This window comes from Amphiura filiformis, chromosome 3 (assembly GCF_039555335.1).
Source record: "Amphiura filiformis chromosome 3, Afil_fr2py, whole genome shotgun sequence".
Taxonomy (NCBI): Eukaryota; Metazoa; Echinodermata; class Ophiuroidea; order Amphilepidida; family Amphiuridae; genus Amphiura; species Amphiura filiformis.
This window is the reverse complement of record NC_092630.1, coordinates 37967886-37984489: the sequence shown is the minus strand read 5'-3', so window position 1 is coordinate 37984489 and position 16604 is coordinate 37967886. Positions and strand designations below refer to the sequence as shown.

General features: G+C 36.0%; 1 protein-coding gene across 5 annotated transcripts in view; it reads left to right on the top strand.

Moving 5' to 3' along the window:
• Positions 1-16604, top strand: part of LOC140148463 (receptor-type tyrosine-protein phosphatase gamma-like) — a 117293-nt gene that overhangs the window by 7402 nt on the left and 93287 nt on the right. For all 5 annotated transcript variants that reach the window (XM_072170418.1, XM_072170421.1, XM_072170423.1 and 2 more), the window contains exon 2: positions 11558-11653. In XM_072170418.1, the coding sequence (XP_072026519.1) occupies positions 11645-11653 (9 nt within the window). In that variant the 5' untranslated portion in view covers positions 11558-11644. The remainder of the gene's footprint in view (positions 1-11557; positions 11654-16604) is intronic.

The following is a 16604-nucleotide window of genomic DNA, read 5'->3' as shown; positions in this document are numbered from 1 at the left end:
TAGTTCATGTGACCTATATGAGGGGCTATGAGAGATTAAGAATACAACAAATCTGTGTGTAGTTTGGAGAAAGTTAAACAATGTTTGCGGTAAACTATTCAGGAATTTTAAGTTATTTTAGTAAGGTGAATTGGGTGCCCGCACTTTTCACTGCATCCTGGTGTTCCCATTAGTTGCGTTTGGGCCAGACAGCCCAGACTTTTCCATGTAAAGTTGTTGTGGGTAGGTCACTGGTCATCCACACAGCAAATCTCTTACTTCTCAACATATGCAGGTACCCATTATACACCTGTATGGAGAGGGGCAAATGGAGGTTAAGTGTCTTGATTAAGGACAGAGCATGCACAGTAAGTGCCTTCACATGAACTTTGCCATGTAAAAGAATTACTAGAGCTTTTGAATTTTTTCCTGGCTTATTCCTAGTACAAAATACTAATGTGACATGCTAAAGAATGAATCTTTAATTTCTTGGATATTTTTCTTTGAAATAAAGAATTAAGTGTTAAAAGTAGGTTACCTATATTCAAGCAGGCAGTTTCTTGACCTAATTTATTAAGTTTTGCATCCATGGGCAAAATAGTTGCATCCAGCATGATAGTATGAAGATGCAATAAGTCGTCAGATGTGACTACATCCACCGTGAAGGGGTCTAAAATGAAATGAGATGCAATGAAATGCTATGAAATGCTATTTGACCATGATTCAGTATCTCCTGCTTCCAATACAGGATTAATTGTCAAAGCTAATGGTATTGACCTGATACTTATGGGTGACGTGAGTTATTAAAAGATGACTTATATTTTGAAGTGTAATTATTGCAAGAAGTTTGTGACCTAAATGTAGACTTTTCTAATACACAGTATAAAATATAGCTATACTGTAAGAATTGATCACCCATGACTTGAATCCAGGACCTTGCAATTTCTAGTCCGATGCTCTACCAACTACGGTAATGAACAGATGGGGGAAGTAGAGCAGGTCATTTGTAAACTTTCTGATCCCGTAACCTACATTGTGTTCTTTGAATTAGTTACCGGTACTGAATACCTTGAAAAATCTAAAATGAACTTTCATTGATAAGGAATATTGCTGATAGCGATCGATAGGTAAAAGTGATACATGCTGTGGGAATGAAAGTGCTTCAAAGCTATCAAATTTACTTTTGTGACAGAGAATTTTAGCCCTTTTCGTTCCCAGCATGCATCACTTTTGCCTATCTCGATCGCTATCAGCAATATACATAATGCAAATCAAGAAGAGTTTCAATTTCTGATATCACTTCTTTGTTTCATTAGAAGCAATGTTTGCCATATGGAGTATTGGCATTAATGTGCATTTCAATGTGGATTTAGTTCGGCTGGACATTTTTATTTCTTTATTATGTGTTTTGCCCGGCCAGACATTTTTACTGCCTAAACAGGTTCAGAAGGTCAAAATTGTTAGAATATTAGTTTTTGGGATAAAAGGTTGCACTGAAATGTAAGGAAACATGTTAGCATATAGCATATCCTTAATTTGATAATTATGAAGCTAAATTAATACGTAAGGTGATGAAGGATAGGGGTTGATGTAAGCAAGAACTAGGTTTGTAGTCAGATTCAGGATTAAGGTTCAGGTATACCTGATCAAAGTTGCTCAAAAGTTGAACAGTTGAACATTTTGAAAAAGGTAACTGTTTGAAATATGATTAAGTATGTCAACATATCATTCATGTGTTCTATAGTGTTGAAATTAATACCCTAGGAGCCCAGGTATGAATTCTTTGTTCACCTAGGTGACCTAGATCATACATTCAGATTTGAATATAAATGGGTTATGATGACCTGTAGACCTATATATAAAGCTTAAATAAGAGTGTGATATTGTTCCGTCTTTGGAGCCCATCAGTCTTCAAGATCACTATCTGTTGCTAATACATATGCCTGTGATTGCTGATTGGTAGGTTATCTGGCTTGCGGTTTTACCTAAGGTGGGGGAGGGTTTAGTTTTAAGAGTTATTATTTGATATGAAAACCAATAAAAGATATTCTTACAATTTTTGTCCTAAACTAAAGACAAGTGGAGAAAATAAGATGTGGACCTCACAGATTTTGGGTACTTAAAAATATTAAAATGCTTAAGTGTGGAGGAAGGCTGTGGATAAATGCACTTTTAACTTTCTCTGTTGCAGTGAAAATTACCTTAAATTAGCAATATCTGACCATCATAATATGGTGGACATGTTTTCCCAGTGACCTTTTCAGTGGTGTGTCACTACTTTCATTAAAATGAGGTGAAATGTATTTTAAAAGAGGTATTTTATAAACAAACAAAATACTGTGTCTCAGATACAGTAGTACCTAGGATGTAGATAGAGGGAAATGTACAACCATTAATTGTCAAGTATGCTCTGATAGGAAAAAAGGAAAATGTTGTCATTGCATAGAAATTGTTATCTTGAGGAAAGATACTCTAGTAACAGGGTGATAAATGGTAAGTGCAAAGTCACAGCAAGTTCAGACCCTAAAGCAAGTTCAGGCCTTAAAGCATGAAGTTACGGTTTTTAAAAGTACTGTAGTTTGTGTACTGTTAGGAAATATTGGCAGTAGTCATAAATAACTCTTAACTTCAGTGCCAAACTTCCCTTAGGTTAAGGGTTTCCATTAAGTAATATTGAAGTAAAAAAAGTTGCCCAAATTTGTAGACAAAACTTATTAAGAAGGGTTAAACTCAAAATAACTTTTTCTGATTTACCATCTTGAACGCCTTTCCTCAAGGTGAAAAAAGGTAACCAAGTTGTGCCACTAGAAAGTTTGTATTATTTGAGGGCATTAGAGTATGGGGTTCATTAAATTTACAGGAGAAAAATAATGGAACAAATAAATGTTAAGGAGATTTCGATCACTATTGTGTAATATGTGTGACCCTGCATGTAGTGGTCAGTGCCAATATGGCATCATTTTGTGATGGAAACAAATATGCTTAAAACAAAGAATGACTCTCAAATTGCATTGCATAATTCATTTGTTCTTGGGTATTATGGATGACCAAAAACAATAGAGTGTGTGTTTTAACTAAAGTGGTGCGAAAGCTGTAGACAATGCATAATTTTAGGGTATTGTTAGGAACTTGAGCTGTGATAGAATACATTGCCATGCATGGCTTATACATACTAGGCTCATCAACACAATACGGAATTAATCATAGTATCAATACTTTTCGGTCAGTAGCCTGAAATGGAGGATGTAAAGCTGAGATTAAAATAGACCAATCTATTATTATATATAGGCCTTGTGAATGCTGTTACTTCAATCCAAATATTGATTAATCGGTCCATGGTGACATCACAGGAAAGAAGTTGTTTAGCAGCTGCATTGTTGTTGACAGTACATAGCCACCTCTAGTGATATTGTGTTATTTAATGTCTGAATCTCTGGGTCTAGATGTTCCTCGCTATTAGAATGTCGTCATTTACGCAAAAGTCTATAGTCTGTTTCGTCTCAAACTGAGAGCAATGTTGGATATTGCTGTGGCAGTATCGAATCGCGTGGGCTTACCAAATCCTGTGACGCATATACTCATGTTTAGAAGGGCGATTTGTCCATACGCTGTCGACGCAACTGCCTAAACGCACTGATTTGAGTCTACCACTGCAAAATTCAACATGGCATTACTCTCAACTTGATACGAGACACACTATAGTGGGTGAATTGGTGAACTGTGGCGTTTGATAAGCAAAGGAAAGAACACCACACCCGTGACTGAATCAACACACAGTGAAAATATTACAATGTATATAGCCTACATAAACCACTTACCATATCTAACAATGTCTGTGGAGTCCATTTAGCTGTGTTATTACCAGCCCCAGTGAGAATAAGTAAACACAACAGGCCAGCTAGGCGGGTGGCTGGCTGACTGGCTGACTGGAGGATGGAGGAAACTGATGGGAAAAGGCTGGAGACGCCACTTGTTATTAGGGTGCGGCTCTGTTAGCATTACCTGATGCAGAGAATGCATTTTCCTTCCACACCCCTGCAACCCTGAGGACATGTCCCTACACTGGGTACTCGTAGTAAACAGTAATGGGTAAACTTATATCAAATAAGTTCCATTTTGATTGCTTTTGGATTTGGGTAGTATTAAGTTTGAATTGTTGTACTGACTTGTGATGGTAATATCAGTATGTGTCCAATGCAAATGTACAGATTGGGTTTGTATGCATACTGATTTGGTTTGTTTTGAATAAAAGCAATGCAGGATTCATCACATACCAGGGGTGCAGTGGCGCTGCTGTACGGGCTCTGTCTAGCGATTGAAGGATTGCGAGTTTGAGCCCTGGCTGTGCCATCGTGTTGTGCACTTGGGCTGGGCAAGGCACTTTACCTCAATTGCCTCTCTCTACCCAGGGGTTTAATGGGGAGCTGTTATGAATATTGTCCATTGAGTGCCGCCGAAGGTATGAGCATACCTTGGGCATTGTATGGCAGCTGACATATTCTAACAACAGTGCAATAAATGTAAAAGGCTTTGATACCTGTGAAAGGCACAGAATAAATGCCAATATTTATTTGAATTGATGAATATTGTTTCAAATCATAATATGAGATTCAATATTCTAATGATATTGAATATCTTGGAAAAAAAGGTATGTTATATGGCTTGCATAGTGAAAGCTGGTCAAAATATTAAGATTATGGGCCCTTCAATGGCTCCTATCTCCATAGACTTGATCTAAAACAACATTTAACAAAAATGACACAACTAAAATATACTCAATAATGCACCACTCAGTGCAGTTCTTTGAAATACAATTATTGTCGGCTCAGTAGCAAAGGTATCCTATTGACAGAGCTTCCAAAGTTCTTATTCTTTATTTATAGCTCTGATATATAGGCTATCACATTCATTCCTCCATTCTGTACACCCAATTTACACATGGTAAATTGTGTCTGGACCAGTTGCCCTCTTTTTAACACCCAATTGCATCCTGCATGACCATTCACACTAATGTCCACTTCCAGGGTTGCCATAACACACAACTAAATCATACAATTGGGCTGCATTTGATTTATGAAGTTATACAGCTTCTGACACCTGCTGTATCTTTTGATTCAATTGCTTTCCATAAAAAGAAATACAGTCAGTCTACTCTGAAGTACAAAGTACAGACGCGGACGCACACATTGTGCCGACTTTGAAGGCACGTATACCTGCAGCAGAGACGCAGTACTGCGCACTGTTTACACGCTGTATACGCGCGCATTGTCACTTTGTACTTCATAGTGGACAAACTGTAGTATGGTACAAATTGGGCTGTTTTTCAACTTGGTATAGTATGCCATGTGGAAAAAAGGGCAACTATTTCTACTCTTTGTAGATGACACTACCTGATATTTATGTGTTTCAACCTGACGGAGTTATTTTCTCTCTCCCTTGTTTTTGTAGACAGTAAACTTCCTGTCAATAAAAAGGTAACTAGAATGGTCTAGGGTTAATAGATTTCATAGAATAAGCACAGCCATGGAGGTACGTACTGGTAATATGAATGCCTGTGATAGGATTTATGGATGTGCACAAAGAGGTTAATCTTGATTGTCTGCTTACAAAAGCTCAAAATATTTGTATATGATCGGCTGATCAACCGAAATTCACATCGCATGCTTCAACGATCTATTTTATTATACGATAATCATAGGGTGCAGCGTGGCACACTGGTTAAGGTCTTTGCCTTTGGTGTGAGAGGTCCTGGGTTCAATTCCCCGCATGACCAAAAAAAAAGGGAAAAAAATCTCCGCTCTCCCTGTGGTTCATCTGGTAATGGTGGGGCAGATGACCCATGTTAAAGACCTCGTTTACAGGTGGTTCCAATCAGGGTAATGCCCGATTGCCTGTCCTGTAAAAATACCCCGACCAGCTATCTAAGGCGACCCCCTTCGTTCACCAGGTCACTTGTGCCTGGCCGAAGTTTTGTCAGCGTTATCTCCTAGATTTCAGCTGTTAATGCCTAGATATGCCCGACATAAAAAAAAAATCAAAAAAAATCAGAAAACCAATGTTAGCAAGCGTCGCACAAAAAGGCTTGTGATAGAGATTTTAGCATTTAATGAAATATGACCATACCATGTACTGCCCTTTTCATTAAGTAAAACCTTGTCATAATGAATCTGTCCTTTCTGGGAGCACTTTCTGTTTATTAATGTAAAACATGATTCTGTTATCGCCTGTCCCACCTATTGCTGTCAATTTATAATGCCTGACATAATTTCCAGTGTGTTTATTTAAAGAAATGGTTGAACTTTACATCAAGAAGTAGAACTCATTTTCAACAGTTGACATTTATCAAAGCTAATTTGTCCATAATGAATTTGATGGCAGTCAATCGCTGTACTTTCTCTCTTAATTTGCTTTTTGATAATTATACATCTGGTATGACATTTTTTTCCTTGAATTATTTAACTAAATGTATTATGCAGAAAGGTTGCTCTAATGAACTGGTGTAAAATGAATTGAGAGAGTAAACAAATCAGCCAGTGGGAATTGAACCAGTGCACTTGAAATTTCTGGTCTCACAATTACTTTTCTAGCATTTTTGTTGCTATTAGGGACCATTTTAAACAAAAGATGAAGTTATCATGAACAATATTTAGCACTTTTATTATCTTCATTAGGACAATGGTTGCATTTTACTACTTCTAATACATGTTGTTAATGCTGATGAAATCAGTTGTGTATGTTTGTTGCTGATATAATTCAATGGCATTTCATCCATGCGGGAGCTACAATGTAAGACACAAACTATTTCCACAAATGTCATTTTCCTTTGCTCTGTTGTCAGCTAACTTGGCTAACTTCCTATTTACTGTAGGCTAAAACATGTGTCTCAAAGTAGAGTTAAATATTGGAGAGTTTCAGGTGAAATGGAAGTTATCCTTGCATGCATTTACTTGTCTCATTTGCTTCCGACCTGGCACAGTATTTTCATTGTGTACTTACAGGACTTGTAACTCATTGATTTGAAACTCACTGCTATCATCATTTTGCTAATCATTTCATCACCAAAGTAAACTAGGTTTCTCTCTGTCAGAGTCTCCAATTGAGTACTGCTTATCTCTGTCAATGTTTCCCAAACTAAGTTGATTGATGTCTGTTAATCAGACCAGTACCAGCCTGTGCTTGCTACCTTTGTAATGTTGCTAGTGAAGCTCTTTAACCTACTCAGGGTAGTATATCTTTAGGATAAATAGAGAGAAAATAGTGTCTACTTTAATATAGCTTTGGTAACCCAGGAAAATAAATGATACAAGTAAAAGCACCTTATATTAGTAACTTTTTTTTTGCCTGAAACTACTAATTTAAGAAGTTCAAAACCTGCTGTCATATGAGTTACATGTATAACTTTATGTTAATGCTTTGTGTGCCAGTCATAGGATTCAACATGAAATGTCCAAATTTTGAGATATTTTCCCAAAATATCAAGAGCTATCTCAAGAACCACTGAACCAATGTTAGGCTTGTTTGTACTCATGTTAATGCATTTTCCTGCTGATTCCAAATATGATCATGAAAATTTACAATTCTAAAATTCAAAAAAAAAAAATTGTTGGAAACTTGTCGCCTGCAGTAGACACATTGTGTGGAGAGAGTTAATCATTATCATTTATGCTTCATATATGAATTTCCATCATTTTAGTAAACTTGTTTCAAGATTCTGAAATATGTTTATTCTTCCTCATATCGCACATTTAAAAATGTAAAACATGCGCCCCATACACACCTCTGAAAGTTGCTTTTTGGACTATAAAATCAGGTATTTCATCCAAAATTTAGTTACCTGTGGCATGTCAAATTGTCCTATAAAACTTTAATAAACACCACAGCATGACAATGTGACAGACCAATTAAACTCTGACATTATTACATGCATGTTTCTGGTTATGTTTCATTAGTTTTCTCTCTCAGCTTTCCTATTTTGCTCTTATTTTTAAAGGAAGGAATTTGAAAAAGATATAATATGAAATTGATTGAAACTTTGTGCTGAAGTTACTTTTGTCAAATCCTTCATTTAAGCAAAGATATTGGCCTGGGATATTGGCTTATAAAACTAGTAATGTTTCCTAATTTCAAAGGTAATAATATCATATTTCATCAGAACTGTTTAATACATATGGGTGATTTGGGTGTACCTGCTAGGTTATGAGGATGTGTTGCGTGTGAACTGACAAATTAAAAAGAACGGCCTGAAATGAACTGATTATGCAGTGCTATACAGCAAATCTTGTTTTTCATAGTTGCTGTTTGTGGTGTACATCGAAGTAAGGAAAAATGAAAATATGATGTATCTTGTTTATGTCACAAGTTACCTCATGAAGGAGGAGAATGCCTGTGTATACATCTTCAAATCTCTGTACATTATTTAGTGGCCATTGCCTACTTTCTTTGCCAATATGTTTCTAAAGGTCAAGTGGTTCTATTTGTCCAAAATCATGAAAAAAAAAAACCCTGAGTCCTGGTAGCAAAGCTGTTAATTTCACCCTTGGTACTTTGAATATTGTGAATACAGATAAACTGTTACTTACAGGATTCCCATCTAGAGTATAATTTTAAGGCAAGCATAGTATCAGCATCTCCATATTAATACACATTTTGTGCTTTCACTGAAATACTGACTATCAGTTCATTACTTTCCTTCTTACCAAATCTATACATTACTGCAAGGCAGCCATTGTCAATGTATCGGCATGATCAAATTCTCCTTCTGGGTCTTTGTAAAAGTAGGACATCTCTAAATGTCATTTCATCTTATTACTTGCTTTATGTGTGGGTTTATAATAACTATAATTGACTCAATCTTTTATGTTGGAAACATTTTGGATAGTTAATATTATGATATTAACAGCAAAGGTGGGGAACAGGATTCCAAGTATTTGGAGTTACGCATAAGGGGAGAGATTCGTATGTAAGATGAAATCCTGCAAAATATATGGGTGTGCACAGCTTTGAAAAATGTAAAACCAATATTGATAAATAAGTTGTAATAGTGCAATGGCCTGTGATTCACTCAATGTTTGAACTGGGTTTAAACATTATGTCTCTGCGGTATCAAAAAGCCAAACACTGCTTGAGGGAAGAACACAAATATCTTCTTTACACTAAGCAGTATATCTGTATAAATCCCATCAAAATCTCCTAGCCCTTGAAGGGAAGCATTTGATCTCAAGGTAGCACTAACCTTTATATTGGAGTAACCCTTATGTAGATAAATCAGAAGTATCATCCTTCTCTTTGACAATAAGCTATCCCAGTTAAAATCCATACACCCTTATGGAAGACATGGCCTTAATCTTTCACACAGGGAGTGTGAATTTCAAATGGGATTACCTGAATGGATGATTCCATTTGAAATCTACACCCCTTGTGTGGAAGATTAAGGTAATGTCTTCCATAGAGGGTGTGTAGATTTCAACATGAATAGCACATTAGGCTAAATCTTGCATAGATAAATCAGTAGTATCATCATTTGACAATGTTTACATGAGCAACTATTTATCAGGACACCCTTAGGTGACATCCTTAGATATGATCAACTTTTGATGGACAGTAAATATAGGAGACAGGTAGAGAGGAAAACATGGGGAATGGCTATATAATAAGAATCTAATCAGTTCTTAAATTTTTTCAAAATTATGGTAAAATGCTTTAGTAGCTTGAATCTGGAAAACATCCGTCATGCTGTGTATACCATTTTTTGTCCTGATGTGGCAGTGACGTCAGCGTGTTGAGGCAGCAGTTTCGATGCAGTGTTTTTAAGTGTTGTATGTGTGTATGCCAGTGCTTTCAGTGAACGCTAGCGATTTCTCAAGCTGCGCCCAATGAAATGCACACTGACATCACTGCCACATCAGGGTGAAAATGGTATGGAAGGATATTACAAAAGAATGACGGCATATGTACATTTTTAACTTTCTTTTTACATTATATTCTGGGAACTTAACCAAGTACCTTAGATTGACTGGTTGTGTGCTCCATGAATATGTCCATGGGCTTTTTAATTGTCCTGATTTTTAAGTCACAAACATGTCATAAGTACAGGTTTATCTTATAACATCTAAAAGAAAGGGTGTTCCAGGTATGAAGTCAGTCCTGATTAATGATTTTCAATGGAAAGTATGATATAAATCTCAAAACAACAGGCTATTATAATCTCATGTAAATCTCAAAACAACAGGCTATTGTAATCTCATGTCACATATGATTATTATAAGTATGGCATCATATTATCTCTACACATTCCCAAGATGTAGGTATTCTATGAGTACATTGACCTGACGGCTCAATGATGTGCACGTCATTGGAGGTTGAGATAGGATTGACCCTGGGGGTTGAGTTGACCACAGTTTCCTTATTTCTGTAATAAATTGCTGATGAGTCTTTCAATACTTGAAGGAATGCTAATTAATTTTGAAAAGTTGTCACAACTGTGCAGGTAACATGTTGTTATTTATAGAGTGTTTGTTGTTTTGAAAAGTGTTTGGTTTATCTTATAAAAGTTGCGTTGGAAGATAGTGGTTTCACCTAATGGCTGATATCATTTCAAAAAATATCATTTTTTTGTAGAACCTTTCTAAATTTGTTATCCCTCTTGGTTGTGAGTGTATATTTTGCTCATGTTGCCGTTGAAGCTTGCATGCGAACCTAATTTCGCAGAGCTTATATAAACACGATTTGTTGGCACTCTTGCGGAGCAACTGCATAAAAGACACTAACGTCAGTACCAAGGTGAAAGGAAGTGTGGGGGAAATTGTTGAATATTTTATGTACATATTATTCTGACTATTTCAACGTTGAGGTGGGGCTGATTAATCAATCGCAATTTTCAGGTGTTCTTAAACATTAAAAAAAATGGGTAGAAAATGCCACCATGGAACATAACAGAAGTGTTGCTACTGATATGTGTTACAGACAAGATCAAAGCTTCTGCATTCTCAATGTATTTTCTATAGTGATGTCTTGCATGACATTGATAATATTGTCAGCATCAAGCAGGACAGATTACACATGTGTGGCATGCATTCATGTCAATGTCAAGCTGGACAGAGTATCTTCAGCTCAAAACATGTCAATCGCATCCTGGAAGTAATGATTAGCATTGGATAACAATATACTTGATATGGTTACATCTGGATGTTCATGGTCAGTGCTTATTAACTATGATGACATCAATTTTGAAACAACATGTTATTAGTGGTGATAAGATGCATACGATAATTCATAAATGCTTGAAAAGTTTCGTAAGGATGGTTCATTTGGTATTTAGTTGTGAAACTACTTACAATGTTTTTTAATAAATTTTGGTTTTGGTTTTATTCAAATTAATTTTTTTTAATGTCTACCATCAAACATGGAATATATTCAGTGAGATTTATAAGACTTGACATTTTGAAATGGTACTGTGTGGTTTCACATGACATATAATTGCTCCTGATGTTACCAATGTATATATTTCTGCATCTATGTATCTTTTGGATCAAGTATGCAATAATTTAATTGTGTTGTTTCTTGTCTTTTTGCTATACAGAGACGTACACACACTATGTTATAAAGGTGTCAGCTGTAAATGTGGCAGGAGAAGGAGAAAACAGCACAGAATTGACAGAAACTACTGATGTTGCAGGTAAGATGTAATAATATTGGGTTTCGTGAAATCAAAGACAAATGGAAAAGTGAGTTCTATTATTAGGTGACTTGTATTGCTAATCTCCATGGTATCAAGTGAATATGTTATGATGGAAGATATAAAGTGCTTATTGTAGACATGGAAGAGCTAAAGCTTCTGTCTTTCTGTCTGTGGCTTTACTGTACATCAGTAAATTGGGGTTCAGTGTGACTTGGTCTGGTTTACCAAGAGGTTTTTGGTCTATCATCAGGACGGAGGCTTTTGTTCCACCATCATGACAGGGACTTTTAGTCTACCATGTCTACCTATTATTAAAAGCACATTAGATCTTCCATCATAACACAGTCTTTAGGGTCTACCATCATGACAAAGGTGTAGGTCTACCATTGTGACATGCTCAAGGATCTACCACTATGTCAGAAGCTTTGGGTCTACCATCATGATAAATGTGTAGGGTCTACCATCATGACAGAGGCTTTAGGTCTACCATCATGACAATGTGTAGGGTCTACCATCATGACAGGCTTTAGATCATGACAAATGCTTTATATCTACTATTGTGATAGATGATTAAGGTCTACTATCATCACAACTGCGTGCACGCTTGTATACGTCTGATGCATTTCACATTACTCTGAACAATTAGGAAATTAGTTTAGTTTTGCAGTCAGCCATTGTAACAAGTTGAAAATCTATCATCATGACTGAGACCTTAGGTCTACCATACTGACTAAGGATTAGGGATCCCATCTTGATAAATTTTCTCGGTCTAACATCATGAGATTGGATTTACCCACCTGTCACAGGCTTTAGATGTATCCACCTTGCAGACCCTTATGGCCTACAATCATGAGAGAGCCACCACAATAGCCTTTTGTCATGAAAAACTGTCACGTCAGAACTTTGATTGTCATTCTTCACCTAACAAATCTTATCCGTATCTTGAAAGTTCACATTAAAACCCATCTTGATTTGATGAGATATTGATTGATAAATTCCCTGATTACCATGCACTCACCCTCATGTGATGTAATGTTCTTGAAGGAAAGTAAAAAGGCATGGTTATTGTCATTGTAATGTGGAAAAACAACTGATTCATTTGTCTGGGCACATAGAGTTGCATAGATCAGATCCCCCAAGCCCTGTTGCAGCAGACGTGTAGGCCCTATAGGGGTTAGTCACATCAACCCACTATACTGTTCTTAATAGAAAGCTTCTGATTTACTGCGTAACAAGGATAATCTGCATATCTGTGGGTATGAATGTTATATACTATGGTTCATCTTAAGTTTGGTAGTGACGTAGGTGCACATTTCGATGTGAACTATGTGCGTAAAATTAAATGCGCAGAGTGTACACACACTTGTACAAGGGTAGTTTGTCCGCACGCTTGTGGCGCAATTGCGAAAAAGCATTGACGTCACTACCGAACCACAGTATAGTACCCATGGTTACGCCTGGTGTACCCATAGTGTTCTCACTCATCATGGTGTAATCGTATACCCTTACATTCTATGATATCCAAAAGGGAACCAAATAGATGATGGTGTGCGATGGTTGGTGGTACTACTAAGGATCCTGAATAAATCCTATAGGGTCCCCATGTAGGTGACACATGAACAGGACATACATTTTTGTATTGTACTTGAATTCTTAACAAATCACTGCACTTTTAAATTGAAACCCTCAAATACCTTTATCATATTCTTAAGTATGACATACATGTTTCGAATGGTTTGCATTGATAACATGCTCATATGTTTTGCAGTAGTGAGGGAATTGCACTATGGGAATGTTCACCCTTTCTCATTGTGATTAGGTATAAGGGCATATGATGACAGATGAAATGTTGAAAGTTCCCATACTGCATTGCAAACTTATTATGAGGCTAAGATATTTATTTTTGATTTAAGCGGTTAAAATGTTGTAATTATGTGGTATTATGGAAGAACTAACAGCAGAAATGAACCAGTGAAAATTTGAATCTGGAATCATGATGTTAGAAATGCATCAATTTTGTTGTTGATTTTCATAAGGGCAAGGTAACCTATAGTAGCAGCTGATGTTTGAGCTCATCACCATGTTCTCCCCTAGATTGATTGTGGCATGTATTTCTCTTCCTCTCTGCAACTATTTTCCATGTTTCGCTGTTGGTAGTCCCAAAGGATGCTTTGGGTTATCATCAAGGCCCAAATCTAGAGCTCCCAGTACCTTCCTGGGTTTAGCATACATAGGTTGCTTTCGTCAAATTCGCTTTGGGATTGTTAGTATCAAATGTTAACAAAGTAGTGGGGCTGTAGCCCTAGGGAGTAGTACTTTTTGTAAAAATTGATAGGCCTATTGCCTACACATTTAAACGTTCTACCATAATCTATATGAAACATAAGTAGAAACAGAAAAGGTATGTGAATGAAAATAAGAATCATGTATGGTAAATGAGCAATAAGTTGTTATAAAAACTTTAACGACAAAAAAAAAGTTGTCAGAGGAAGGTTTAAGAAATATGGGAACTGTTAAAGAAAAGGTGTTTAATTTACATTAAAACATATATTATTTCACCCTCCTGTCATTTGTATCAATTATGCAATCAAGACCAAATTTGTCAAATTCAAGCAAAGTATTGACAAGTGTTCAATGAAAGTTTATGTTGTGATCACAGGCCTCTGGTATAACAGTGCCCCCTTTTCTATAGGTCAATTTTGGTTTGAAAGTGGGTCATTTCATATTTTTCAAAAAATTACCCATATTTCACCTAACTGGAGCCTAAATTTCATTAAAAAACATTTTGCAAGAGTGTGTTAAATTTAGCCAAAGATCTGGGTCTCTGGTATAAAAATGGGTCAAATTTTCATGGAAATTGGTACAAATGTGGATCCTTTTCAGATTATCAGAGGCACATCCCTACCCAAACCTAACTTTAGTCCCCCTGGGCTTTAGATGAGCATTCAGTTAATTCTCTTTCAACTGCTGATCAATCACTGAATTTGCTTACTTTATACCGATAACATTTTGCAATCCATTAATCATTGTACATACTGTAGCTTCAAACTTGATACTAATAGAGAATGTTTATGATTTATGTCCATTTCCTTTCAATGTCTATATACCATGTGTACGCTTAACCACAATGATGATCCTGTGGCAAAACCCTCTATAAATGATCATCATTCTGAACTGCCAAGGAAATAGTCAATTACTTTTGTCACCGGCTCAACTCAAATGCGACTTCTGTCAAGTATTTTAAAGCGATTTTCTAGATTTTTAATTTTTAGTATTATGTGTGGTGTATATACGATATGTGTATGTGCACGTTATGAAAGATGTACCTTATTGGGACATTTGTAAGTTGGAGACCTCATTCCATGTGGATGCATTTTTATCATCCCAACAAAGGAAATAACAACAAAGTAAAATATGCAAATATATGCACATTATTATGTATTGTAGAAAGAGGCTGCCAATATAAAATTATGTTTCACCCTGCTAGGGCGTAAGACAATGCAAGCCAATGCAAGCCAATTAATATACGTGAGGATTGGAAATCCAAAAAATTATGATTCAAATGGAAAACTGACATATAAATAAGTTGAGAAAGCAGAAAAAAATCAAAACTCAGCGGGGTCATTATTATTTAATACAGGTAAATATTAAATTATGTAATATAATTTAATTTAATTTTGTTTTTAATATTTCAAAAATAGATTGTTTAAACCTGATGGCTGTCCATACCCAATTCTTATTTCCATTTTCACTCCCACCCAACAATGCTGTAACATTTACAACTCAGTGTACATTAAGAGCCACTTGCCCACCTACTAAAACCGCATCACATTCAGTCATATGCTGAACACACAACTGTTGAATTCCCATGATATCAACAAACACCTGTCACCGCAACCTGAATCTCAACCAAGCAAAACCTTCCTGGATTTAGTCTAAAAAGCCCTAGCCAGTTGGATTGCGTGGACAGCCCTTTATTTCACTCCCGCAGGCGGTTCCGAAAGCCTTGCAGCGGAATATGCCTCAGGCCATGATATGGTCAATTCCAAGCAACCTCGCCCAAATTGTCAAAATTTAAAAATCAAGTCAAGTATGTGATTTTGGTCTCATATTGTAGCTAAAAAGCTATATTTTCTGAAAACATACTTTTTAGGAGGAAATGGTGTCCATTGTTAGAAAAACATCCTAATTTGCATAAATTTGCATATTCTTGACTGGTAAAAGCAGCAAAACTAAAAACACAGCAACTGCTCTGTACTGTAAAATTTTGGAAACAAATTATGCATGTGAATATAAAGTTTATAAGTAGCTCAAAATATAAACACCAGAAATTTTCAAATTTTATAACGTGTAGCTACGTCAGCATTGTTTGAGTACCAATTTTACGATTAAAAGCATCATTCCAAAAAAAAAAAATATCATTTATTACCACTGCAATTTTAAAATAAGGTTGATTTTCATTGAAACTAGAATGCAAAGCAAATTTATTCATCCCTATCCAATGACCCAAAAATAATTTTCAAAAAGTCTAATTTGTGCGGCGGTAACGACCAATTAAAGTTGCATCATTCATAGCGTTATGGAATGATGCATAATTCATAATGTGCCCGTTTGAAAAAAATATTCACAATTTTGGGTTAGAACTTTCTGAAATGCATTGCACAGAATTATCTTTACAGTAATTGATGTTTCAGCATTGCCTGAACCATTGTAAGTGACATAACTCCACAAAACCCCATGCATCATTCCATAGCGCCATAAGGATTCATGGATTGCAAGGATTTTTTCTTTAAATTTACGATAAAATAAAAACAGTGATGATTATTTCTTGATAGATGGTGATAGTTGTTATGTTACATCCTATGGCTAACACCCAGTGCTAAATTTCACTTCCAAGAAGTTTAGACTAGCAAAATGTTGACATAATTTTAGTTTCAAAATGTGAACA